Source organism: Oreochromis niloticus, linkage group LG18 (genome assembly GCF_001858045.2).
Source record: "Oreochromis niloticus isolate F11D_XX linkage group LG18, O_niloticus_UMD_NMBU, whole genome shotgun sequence".
Lineage (NCBI taxonomy): Eukaryota > Metazoa > Chordata > Actinopteri > Cichliformes > Cichlidae > Oreochromis > Oreochromis niloticus.
This window is the reverse complement of record NC_031982.2, coordinates 16,213,893-16,226,981: the sequence shown is the minus strand read 5'-3', so window position 1 is coordinate 16,226,981 and position 13,089 is coordinate 16,213,893. Positions and strand designations below refer to the sequence as shown.

General features: G+C 41.3%; 1 protein-coding gene across 7 annotated transcripts in view; it reads left to right on the top strand.

Annotated features, from left to right (window-relative positions):
• The window catches only part of clcn2a (chloride channel, voltage-sensitive 2a), a 60,189-nt gene that overhangs the window by 4,325 nt on the left and 42,775 nt on the right, over positions 1-13,089 (top strand). For 2 of the 7 annotated variants that reach the window (XM_025900269.1, XM_025900261.1), the window contains exon 1: positions 351-1,804. The exons of 1 other annotated variant lie outside the window; for it this stretch is intronic. In XM_025900269.1, coding sequence (XP_025756054.1) covers positions 1,754-1,804 — 51 coding nt within the window. In that variant the 5' untranslated portion in view covers positions 351-1,753. Of the gene's footprint in view, positions 1-349; positions 1,805-13,089 lie in introns of those variants that run through there. 4 more of the 7 variants (XM_025900264.1, XM_025900265.1, XM_025900263.1 and 1 more) reach the window with 4 other exon arrangements.

Here is a 13,089-nt window from a genome sequence, read left to right as displayed (position 1 = left end):
CTTCTTAACTTACTCCTTTGTTTCCTCAATGATCTGTTTTGGGTCACTGTCATGCTGGAAGGCCCATCTATGACCCATCGTCAGTGTTGTGACTGAGGGACGCAGGCTCTCGACGACAATTTTGACGACAAAATTTGATTAAGTTCATCTAAATCTTTTACTTTTAGACAAATTTTAGTCAACTAAAGATCACTAGACTAAATCTAAAGTTGATTTTGTTGACTGAAATATAAATTTTAAAAGTTTGTTGTGTTTTTATTAGTGAGAAGTGCTCCACACGGTTTACAAAGCGTCTTATTCTCCTTGACATCAAGTACAAAATGTGTCCATATCTGCTCTTCTCTTTCTCCAAAGCCCCCCCCCCCCCACCAATCCTGTTTCTCAGGGGCAGTTAAAATGTGCGCACCTAACCTTACTGCACAAGGAGATTACCTCTGACCAGATCACTTTCACACTCATCCCGCATTTGTACACTACTTAATTAGTTCTGATTGGCTCTCATCTCTCCAGAAAAGTTTCATCTTGTTTTTATTCATTGACACAAATGTCAGTACATTTCCATCCCAGTTTTTGTGCTTGTGCATTCGTTTTTATTTAGTTATCGTCTTATTTTTATCAGAAGAAAAGGTCATTGATAAAAACTGATCAAAATTATTGGTCAGTAAAATGAACACTGTTGTACACGGCCCCGTCCTTTGTCCCCTCAATGTAATGAAGTCGCTCTGTAACCTTAGCAGAAAAACAGCCATAAGGAATAATGTTTCCACCTCTGTGCTGGATGTGGGGATGCTGCTCTTTGGGTCATACACAACACGGAGGATCAGCTGATGCCAAACAGCTTGATTTTGGTTTCATCTGACTTTCTCCTAAGCCTTCTCTGAGTCATTTATATGTTTCTTCCATTTCCAAATAATCACACCAACAGCTGTCACCTTCTCACCAACCTTCCAATCTGCTGGAGCCAGAATTCCTGCTGGGTTGGGCATCACTTCTTTGACTCAAATGTGTATAACACCTTCAAAAATTCGATTGGTTACAGCCTATTAAGCCCAAAATATAAAAAATATACAAGGACATTAAACGTTAAAAAAAAGCCCAACAACTACAACAAAAAACAACAAAACACCAGAAATGACTTTTTTTTTGTCACACCTCGTCCTGACAGCCTTGCTGGGTTATTGTAAGGACTTCTTTGTGACACTCATTGAGCCATAAAGCTAAGCCCACTACATTACTCATCACACTTGATCAATCCAGTGATGACTCAAATCAGGAGCAAAGGAGAGCTGGGTCGTCCATGACTATCGCACAAGAAAAAGAAAAAAAAAACACTACACATCACTGTTTGTCCGAAACAATCTCGGCAGAGCCGCAGGCTACCCGACGCCCTCGCATTAAAGCACGAAAAAATAAAACAATAAAATGCGAACATCCTCAAGTCCAGTAAGTCCAAAGAGAGACAGACAGCAGCAGCAGCACAGTGAGAGTGGAGGAGGGAGGCGGTGTATGCAGTCCAGCCTCACCAGCGCTGCTGTGACGCTACAGCCGGCCGTGGCTCTCTATCCGGTGCACCCACCTCGCTTTGCACCATGCAGGAGGTCTTACGATAAAGAAACCTGTTACTCTCTGCACACGAGATGGCAGGCGGCAGCACACAGTCCTCCTCCTCCTCCTCCGCAGACTGATTAGCGGGCGACTCCTGAGAGTCTCGGATTTCTTTTTTGTGGGGGTCTTTAATGAGGATATTGCCGCAATGGTGAAGGACAAGGCCGAAAACAGGACGCTCCAGTACCAGCAAACTTTGGTGAGTTTCGGATGAGGTCACAGATCTCGGTTTGAGTCGTGTAGAGGGTTTTCATGGATGCTTGTTTGACTGGAGGACGGGCGCAGCTGGTGCCTGCTCAGCCGTGTCCTGGACGAGAATAGCAGGAGAGTGTGCAGCTCCTGTGTCCAACATTTCTATACAAAACCAAATAAGATATATATCTTTTTTTCACTTTTAAAATGTGAAGAAAGGGCTTCGGTGTGCTCTCCCTCCTGTGATATGTAGCGTCACTCGCTGCTCTCCAGTCATTCACCTTGATCCACAGGTGTTGCATCACTCTCAGCCTCTGCCTGCACCCACCTTCCTAATTAATCCCTATCAATTCCGATGTCACCAAACCACGTAAGATTAATTGGTTCGGCTTGCAGTATCTCATGTTTTCCTATCTCCATTAACCTCATATGTGTCCTAATTGCTTATTATTTAGATGTTAATACCCTTGAAATACATATCAGAGCCTGCGTGGTGCTTTTGTATTCCAATCACGTCCTGTATTTTCTTATCTTCTCCATTTCTCCTGCACATCTTGGTGTCCCTAGTAATGCCCCCACCCTCCCCTCTTTTATCTTCCTCTCAGCCCTCCTGTCTGTGAGAGTGGCCCCTTGCACATATGAACTAAAAGTGGAGTGTTTCTGAATATTAATTTCCTCGTGCACTAGTTTTCCTCACTTATGTCATTTCACTTGGCTGACAGTGATGCCCTGGAGCACTTGAAACAGTGATATTCAGATAAAGGGAACGAGAGAGACAGACAGATTGGGAGGGAGTCAGTCAGGCAAAACAGTGGATTAAAGTGTCACCCTTCACTGCTTTGTGAGCCTTGGTCTGCAGTTGTCTTTTAGCTTCTGGTGACGTGTTTTTGAGTCTCGCGTGGATTTGCACATGTGGACTTGAGATCTGTTGGTCAGTCTGTGTTCGTGCAGCGGCGTAGGTGTTAAGTGGTACAGAGGTGTTTTTGCTGTTCTTGTTTGTGTGGGGATCGATGCCGCGCCGTGTGCCTGAGCGTTAAGATCAATAGTAATGTAAAATGGCAGTCGGTGTCTCTGAGGATTGGAACGTGCCATCTATCCCCAGAACCTCCTCTGGCCATAGGACTGCGATCAATGGCTTTATCATTCACTCCCTGTACAGCAGTCCATTACCCCAAAAATAGATGTGTGTGTGTGTTTCTCCACATGCTTGCCATGGTGCAATGTGTCTCGTGATGCTTCTTCCTATAGGTACAAAGTGGCAGCGCTATTCCTCACATACTTTTGTGCAGGTGAAACATCTGTGCTTCTCCCAGGGAAAACTGAGAGATGGATACAAATAAAAAATCTGATAAGTAAAGGCTCGCAGTGTTTCTTCAAAGTGTGGCTGCAGTCTAAAATTGGATTCTAATGTTGACAAAAGGATCTTTTGTGTTTTATTGTTTGCCATCAGCAAGATTCAGAGGATTTTCAGTAATGCTTGGATTTTGGCAGCAGAGGAACACGGGTGCTGTAGCAGGACTGAGCAGATGACACGGAGCAGATAGAGCGATATGGAGATCTGTTTGATAACTTCTGCCGGATGAGGAAGCGCAGAAACACCATCCCTTCATTTACATGTATTATAGTCCAAAAAAAGGCTTTCCCCTCCTGTATTTACACTATACTGGCAAAAATCTTTTAATACACCGAGCAGCAGTTTTTACAAGACAATGAGACAAAAATAAACCTTCAATTTATTTCTGCTGTTGGAGCTGGAGCTTTTACAGCCTCTCAGTGCTGCTGTGACAATCCATTAAGAAAAGCTGTGCTGGGTATTACAAACTTGCCATATAAATGGTACTAACAACTGAATAATTGATACAATTACATTGCAGATGGCCATGTTTGCATTTCTTATTAGAGCCACCCCTAAAGTAAACTGATTTCTGAGATGTAAATAATACCCACTGATATACTGTCCACCGATGCTGCACAAAACCCTAGCTCTTGGAAATTGCTTTGGAAGGAATTCACAGTCTCCACCGATGTCTCTGAGCTTATTATCCAAACAGAAGAGCAAAAACTGAGAAAAACAAGTTATTAATAACCATTAAGACTTTCACAAAAAGGAAGCATGAATGAATTTGATAATTTTAGGCAGTAGCGGTTGTTTTCTGCAGGAGGAATCTGCGTGTGACAGGTTGAAAGCAAACAACAATTTGGTGCATGGGTCACTGGCTTCTACAACTGTCAGGTGCAGTGGAATGCTGGGATGGCGCGCGGCGGCTGTCTGCCTCCCCGCTGTCTCGTGGGACAGAGGAATGGAGCAGGTAAAGTGAAGAAGAGGCAGGTCAGAGACTGAAAAGAAAAGAGACGGGGACAGACGGTGTTGTGGTGACTTGGTTGTCGAGGTGTTGCCGCTTCCATCTGAAGCTTTTTCAAAAGCCTTTTTCAGAGGTGTGGGAGGTCTGAATGTGTCATTGGGTTTGCGTGTGTTTTCTCTTTTCAGAAGCGTGGGCAAGTTTGCTCTATAGGTCCTGCATGTGCAGTTAGTTTGTGATTATATGTGAGTGTGTGTTTGTGTGGGAGGGTATGCACTGCACCTACGCATATGTCTGCCTACGTACACAGTCTTAAACGAGTGCGTGGTGAAGTCGTTGTCAGAGCAGATGTCAGCAACAGCCCGTTCGTGTCCTTCCCGCAGCAGGAGGCTTTTACATTCGACTGCTGCAAGGATCAAAGTCATCATCCACCTGAGAAGGAGAAGCCAGCCACGCTCCCCTGCCACTACCACCGCCAACACCACCACCAGAGCACTGCAGCGCCGCAGAAATATACAGCACCTACTGTACACATGTTGAAATATCTTTTTTAAAAACGTATGGAAGTCTACACAAGGTGTTTTTTGTTTGTGTTTTTTAGTGATCCAATTCTTGCTATTTAAAAATCACTTTCAACGTGTGTGTGGCCGCTGAATATATAAAGCAACATTACTGCATTTTTATGTAAAGAGAGCACACAGTGGCGCACCAGGACAGAAATCAATTTGATATTTTCCCAGCGAGACCAAATTTTGGCATGTGGATTTCAAATTCTTGTATGGATTATGGAGATTTCCTCAAAAATGTTACTTTATTTAATACAAAAACCCAACTTACGTGCATCTTTTTCATACATGCATGCATACAAATACAGTGCTAACACTATTTTCATAGCCTGTTAGTATGCACAGATTGCCTCTAGATCAGCAGCGAGCAGGCGCTCTGTCTACAGAAAACTGGACTCACCAGTGTGAGTCTGTTGCCTCTCTTCTTTCTTTTGTATTGTTTGGTGCAAAGTGTCACAGACCAGTTGGGTTGGTAAATATGAACATGCTGCTTGCAGTTTACTTGTGTCACTCTGAAGGATTTCTGCCTTTTGGAATTAACAAAAGTGTTACCATTTCTCTCAGTGCCATTTGGTGCGGCTAGCTTCAAAAGTTGCCTTTGCGCTCTATGATGAGAGCTCTTCAGGATTCAAACACTGCATACATTTATATTCATATATTTTCAGCCTCTTTCTCTGTTGTTGTTGTACACACACACATACACACACATAAAAGCGCTGTCTCTTCAGGGGGGTTTAGTTGCTCATAGTCAGCATTCTGTTCGTTCTCCCACACAGACGCTGGCTCGAGTCCATTTCAGGTCCTGTCACTTCCAAATAGTGCTGTTACCTGCACACAATTGAACAGGCCACTGCAGAGACTGCAGACAGAAGAAAATCTCATTTTAGGCGCTTCTTAAAATAGCCCGTGCTCATTGTACTGTGTTCACGAACCAAATGGTATCCATTAAAAAAAATGCATAGTAGCCATGAAAAATGTTTAAATGGTTACATGCTCTGTGGTGCAACTTCAAAGTGGATGCAGGGGACAGTAACTTAAAACTCAAATAGTGAAATGTTGACAAACCAAAATTCATGATGAGCAACGTGTAAAACAAAGCAGGGGAAGAGTAAAAGTGCCCAGTAACTAAAAATGCAGCAAAGGTCAATGTGGGAGGCAATATACATTTATCCTATGATAATGACGCCATAGTTGGTTGATGTGGCGATAACTAATTTAACTAATTTATATACTGTTGAGTAATACTGAAAGCACAACGTCAGGCTAAATGTGTAACTGTGCTGACGGGTGAGTGATTAGGGTGTACGGCAGGTCCTCAGCTCTGATTCCAGGCCACCTGGATATTTTTTGTCTTAAAGTCATCCCACTGCTCTCTTTCCTTACACTTCCTGATTTTCTCTCTACTGCAGCTCCCATGTCACTGGATATATTCCTTTTCCTTTCGGTTTAGGAGAGATTGCCGCCTGTGTGGAACGTACAGGAGGCGGCACACATGACAAGCACTCACTTGCTGTAAAATAACTGAGCTGTTACTGCTCTGTTCTTATATTAGTGCCATCAAACGTCATAGAGATTTTATAGTAGAGAGCTGGCAGGTTAAAAAAACCTTCGTGACAGATCTTAGCCGGGTACGGTCTATGGGTGTAGTAATAGCTTCAAGCACTATTTTCATGACTAATTATGAATTATCTCCATGATTTCTAATATTCAAATTAAAAACCTGCTTTTTCATCCCCTGAAAGTTCAAAACCCAAAGATATTTAGACTCATATAACACAAAGGAAATCAGCATTTTCTGACATTTAGGCATCTGTTGATAGACTAATCAGTCGAGTCACTGCAGGGTTGAACTTCAATCAAATCTAAAAGAGCAAAATGAATAAAGTTCAAATAAATAACAACATCAAGGCTTGGCTGAAGAGGTACCGAAGTTTGCAGGATTGACAGTTCAATATGAGAGAGGCCCGAGGGAACCAGATGACTCCAATTGGATGGATCGTGTGTGTGTGTGTGTGCGTGTGTGTGTGTAAACCATGAACAGATGAACAAGAGGCATTGGGAAAAATAATATATGAAACACAGTGCAGTATTGAATTTTTGCAGACACCTGACTGCTAACCACATGATGCTGACTTGTCCGTCGTTTTGGAAGTGTTACATTCACGGTGACAATGTAAGGTCAAGTGAATAAGGCCTCAGTCACACAGGCCAGTAACCCCCTGGCAACAATATTAAGGTTTGCCTGAAGATATTGTATGACTGGTCGTGAGGGAAATTGTGTTTTGTGACTGGTTGCAACTGGTTTGATAAGTACAAGATTGACACGCATCACCTGTAGTTTGCATGGAGCATGCTGTTTTGGTCTGCAGTTATTCTAGAAGTGCAGAGCCATCAAGAAAGTTTAATTCAGATTAAATGGCTCTGTCCTAGCAGTAGTGACACCAAACGGAAATGGTAACCATTTGCTTTCGTAGTAAAACCTTTTGAAACATCCTGGTTGCAGCAGTAAAGCACAGCTTTTATTTTGAAGGGGAACATACTCCGTTTCGCGTTTTAATACCGCTCAGCTAGTAGTTTGCAAAGTCCTCTGTGCAAACTACAGGTGACTGCAGCAATCTGTTGGCTGCTGAGAAGGTTTTAGGTGCGGCACCCGCTTTGGCACCAATTTCACCTGGTGACAGTTTTTCACCTCCAATAATCACTCACCAGAGAATCCATATTTTTCCTTTGCGACCTGAGGCTGTATCACGTTCAACTCTTAAGCAACGTGTGCATGACGTCACCTACGTATACAGAAGCTTTTAAGTATAAAACACCAAATTTAACGACAAACAGAATGTACACACATTGTTGATCAAAAGTATCTTTTAACAGTTTGAATTGCACTAAATCAAATTTAAATGCTTAAAATTTAATTGCATATGCAAAAAACAAAAAATAAGTCTGACTGTGTTGATGTTAGAGTCTCTCACAGTCTTCCAGCTGTCTCCCATCCCGTGTTCTGCTTTCCCACTGCTGTGATTGAAGTGCATTTTGTAATTTTTTTTCCCTCACACGTGTGCACAAGTCTGCTCGACTACAAAAAGGTTTTCTGCTGCGTGTGTAATAGAGCTCTGACTCACGGTTAACTATCCTAAAAGCAGCCTCGGCTACCTGTATTAATGTAAATGTAGACAGTCGAGTGAGTCGAATGTGTCACTTCCTCCTCTAATTCAATTTTCCCATCCCTGGAGGCTGCAGGGTCCAGATTAGCTCGAGTGCTTTAGTCCTCTTGTTGTTCCCCTGCTCTCATCAATACACACTCAGCATGCGCTTAAGTAATCACACGGCCTTAACGGTATGTAGGAGTTTAAGGGTCTAAAACATCCGTCATTCTCCCTGCGGTGATGGGTCCACGCCACAAAACAGAAGAGATTAAAATCACGCCATGAATATGTATTAATAAAAAGCAGCAAGGATGGAAGTTTTTTGATGTTCCAGCCTTCATCGTTACAGCGTCAAATATTTGTCCTTGGTGTCGCCTTGTGGTGAATAAATTGTCTCGCAGCGCCCCTGAGAATTGCTGAATCATATAGAACGTTTTAGTTAATCTGTTGTTCTGGACTCGCACATGGTCGGACTTAGAAAGGCAGGAGAGTGTGGTGTAACAGGGAAGTAGGGGGTTTTACGCAGTAGAATGTCGCAGGACAAATGGTCCTCGCTTCTTGTTGTTGGTGGTTGAATAATTTGGAAAGCTGTGCTCAAACTGCCAAAATAGACTGACTACTAGTCATTTGAAAGGACGTGGGCATTATAAAGCTACAGACTAAAGCCGACACTTGCTGCTGTGTGATGGACACGATGAGGGACTGATCAAAGTTGAGAGAGCCTCAGTTTTTTAGCAGCATTGCTTTAATACTGTAAAGCTCAACGAAGCGCATTTATTCATGTTCGCAGACACACACGAGTCCAAATATGATGTTCATGAGTGCTAGAGCAACGTTTCAGTATAGCTAACCATGCCTGGCTGTTTAATAACTTTGCTGCTTGTAGTGTTAATCAGTTTAGGGTAACTCTGAGGACAGATTTGGGCTTTTTTTAATTTTTTTTTTACAACCATTCACAAGTGATTAAAATTTAAGGTGAAGCCAGAAATTAATTAACAGTTTTACTGTTGATCATAAAAAAATCAACTGTAAAACTAACAATAGGTTTGTCAATGCTCGCTTACAGAGAGGCTACACAAGTGCTAATGAATGATTTTGTTGTGTATAATTGGCTAAAAAAGTCACCACCTGGATTTAACTAAGCAAACAGGTTAGAGCCCGCAGTAATTAGATAATTACTACAGTGATTACTGTGTTTTGGCTGATAACAGGGTATTTAAGCTTAACTGATGTAGTGTGTAGATTTGCATTTCATTCTCATTACATATTCTGTGGTTATAAAAAAGATGTTCCTACGTGTTCAAATTATTGGTTTTCTCTAAGGAAAGAAAACAACGAGAGAGATTATAGATACTAAAGCTGGATTAAGAACTGTCCAACTACGTTACTAAAGCCAGGGAGGATAGTGGAGAAACATTACCTTCGAAGATGTTAAGAAACAAAACCTCATGAGTCATTGTGATTGATTACTTAGATGTTTCTATAAAAATGGTACAACTGGTGTTCATATTTAATAGCGAAAGTAAGAACATTTCAAAATGCAGAGTCCAAAGAGAACTCTGGAGATTGGGACAAAATCAATTATCGGTGATGCTAATTGGAAAGCAAAAGGTCTTCAGTTTGCTAGGGAGCATAAAGATTGAACTCTGGATCAATGGAAAAAGGTCATGTGGTTCGATGAGTCCAGATTTATCCTCTTCCAGAATGAAGAGAGTCAGATAGGGAGATGCAAGTCAGATCCTGTCTGTGGGGCCGGTGTTTGATCAGAGGTTGTTTCAGTCGTTTAGGTATGTAGTTCAGCTACATGATGGGTGCAAAAAATTAGGTCAGCTGACTACTTGAAACATACTAAATGACCAGGTTTTTCCCTCATCAGTGGACATTTCTTTCCCCCCTGATGACACTCAGATGTTTAAGATGACAGTGCCACGATTGGGCTCAATAGCAAAAGAGTGGTTCACACACACAAGACCACAGAGCCCAGATTTTAAGCCATTTTGCTGTAGTAGTCTAACTCTCCCCTAATCAGTACAAATCACCAAGGGCTTGGTGAAAAATTCCTACACTCTGAATGATAATAAATATGATATTGCATAAACTCATTGAAAAGATTCAATGGTGAATACATGCCAAAAAGGAATGAGTGTTTTTGGCTTACAAACTTTCTTCACATTGATGGGAGAATGTTATAAATCGGTGCTGCAGGCTTGAAACACAGGCAATCTGTTGCTGATAGAAGCGAATCTACCAAGTATCATCACATGAACCAGCTTTGCAAAGCACTACATTGAGTCATGTCCTCAACGTTTTTTGTTCTTTACCATAAACGGGACTGGCAGCTGAAATCAGTCAAAAACTCAAGTGCACAGACAAAGTGTCTGGTGAACACAGTGGAACATAAAACAGGCAGCTATGGATGCACGAACAGAAACTGTTAGCAACCAAAAGTATGCAATAGAGTAAATATTGAACTCCATTGTGATGTTTTAGTCACTGGTGTTTTGTTTCATGCGTTTCCATCTTGGTTGCCCCAAGAAGATACTGGTGAAGGTCTCACCCAGAAATCAAAATACTTATTTGGGCTGCCAGGTTTGGTTAAGCCAACAGAAAATAAAACTTTCAACTTTTACTTGAAATGAAACATTTGAAGTGCGTGTTCAGGTCAGGCATCCCGAGTGGCTTTTTAAAGGTTCCAGGTAGAACCAAGTGCAATTGATGAGGGGGGTGGGATAGCCATATTATATATTAGCTTTTTCTATAGTGTCGATTTACCATTAATAATGATTAGTATGTCTGCCGTATGTTAAGTTTATTAGTTTAGTATCCATACAATGGTATGGTTTTGTGGTCAGCTGCAGTCTATTGCTGCCAGTTAATATTAGTGAAAGCTTTGTGAAATAGAAATGTTCAGAAGGATTGTGCGCAAATCATATCGACTTTTCGTAACATTTTAGGACCCTTCTCCACAGCGACACCTGCTGGCCTCTTTTACTATTGTTACATTTTGATAATGCTTTTGTGTTAAATGACACAGAGGTGTTGCACAGTTCTAAACAAGGCTATTTACTAGACCATATTATCAATAACTATGATCGGCACAGCAACAAAAAACAAAACAAACAAACAAAAATCTCTAATTTAGTGCAGTGCACAACAAAACAATTTATAAACTAAATACAGAAATAAAAGAGGTGTCATGGCTGTGCTGTGGCAGGCAGGAAGTGGGTCCAAATACAGGACTCGAACAGGAAAAGGTAAACTTAGAACGGCAGCTTTATTCGCTGGGAAAACTCCTCCACAAAAATAAACTCAGACAAATCAAACCAAAACCCTGAGTTAAAAACTAAGAACAAAACACTAGGGAAAGTAAAAGCCACGGAACAAAGCTAGAAACCAAAACCATGGATAGACTTACAGCACACAAAGACATACGACGCAACAAAGGGCAAAGGAAAACACAGGGCTTAAATACACAAGGGAGTAACGAGGGAAAGGGAAACAGAAGGGAAACACAGCCGGGACTAATCAGACATAATGAGACAAGAGGAAGCAAAACTAGATACACTGCACACAGGACAGAGACTATCAAAATAAAACAGGAGACAATCACAAAGACAGACTTGACACTGAGACACAGAGACATGACTGACTGGGGAGACAGAGGGAACATGGAGACAAGAGTGACTAGACGTGGAACACGGGAAAGTAACAGAAACCTAACTCGTAGGAACTAAGAATTAACATAAGCAGAAAACATTAAAAAGACCCCAAACCATGAATAACAATAATCAAGGAATATAAGTTAACCAACAAACACAAAACACTGGGTCACAGACCCAGTACCGTGACAAAATGCCACTATGTTTGTTGTGATAACCACACAGGTTTTGTGGAAATGAACGTTGTCTTTGTAGGTATGCTAAACGTAGTCCTTGTGGAAGATGTGTCCTGTGCGGTGGATTGAAGTGTGAATGAATGAGTCAATGATAGAAAATGAAGATCAATAAGAGAAAATCAAGTAAAATATGTCTAATGTCTTAATTTGTCATATGTACAGATTTTTATTCAATATTATTTCATTTTCTGTTTTTCACTTCTCTCTTAGCAAATTAAGTCACATAACTCAGTTGTTGCAAGTCGACGCAGGAATTTTTTAGTTTTTGCTGAGATAGAAAGTCTTGGATATACCACAAATCCACTTGCCAGTAAACTAGTGGATCATATGCCCTTGGAACAAATGATTAGTGAGGTATCTTTTGACCTCTACAGCAGGATCACCAGTTGCACTGTGGGTAAAATGAGCTTCTCTAACCTGGCTGTCAAAAAAATTCCCACAAACTGTCTCTTGCTGTGGTTTCTGCTAGGGATGATGATGGCTTTTAAGCTTTCTGGGAGTTTGCCGTGTCATCAAGTTTGCTCTACACTCTGTCAGTCAAGCCTAGCAGCAGGTAAGCTACCTGTCAAAACCAGGGTGAAAAAAACCTCACTGAGCTCTGGTGATGTGACGTGAGTTTGGAGCAGTCTTTTGAAACATCCGCACTTTGTGAACTCGACACAGCATCGAAATGTCAGTACTGAGCGACTCCTCACTAGTTGACTTTAGAAGCTGCTGCTGGAGCACTTGTGGGAAAAAACGTCTAATTTTGTTTTTAATTCATTGCATCACTCTAAATTTTAATAGAATAATAATAATGTTTTATTTTGAGGTATGTTGCTTTTATTGTGATAGTGACAGAGGAAGAAGAGGCAGAAAATAGAGGAGGCAAGTATCTGAAGCAGTAATCTGCTGCATGGGATATATGCACCCTAACTGCTGGTTACCCGTGTTTGTTATATTTGAAATTGTAAAAATTAATAAATGTTCTGTTCTTTTAAAATAAATGTTTTTCTGTTACAATCATAGGTGTGGGTTTTTTAGTTCAGAGTATATCAATTGTACTATAAAAGCAACAAGACAGATTTTTCTTTGTTTTTTTTTTTTAATCTATGTGTTCATGTTTAAAAAAACAACTTTTTAATATGACATAACAGCCACGATAGTTGCCTCTGATTACTCCGCTCCACTCAGGCTTTTGCTGCTATTTAACCAATTAACTGACACCAACTTATTCATTGCAGACGTGCCTTCTTTCTCTCTGTGAGCACTGTGATCAATGAGAAACCAGTCAATACCAATCAGCAGGAAGCAGGAGCCGAACTGGTTTTAAAGGGTTCAAGTGTGGGATGCTAACCGACTGATGTAGATGCAGAGGTTAGCCATGTGGGAGTTAAGCTGGTTGC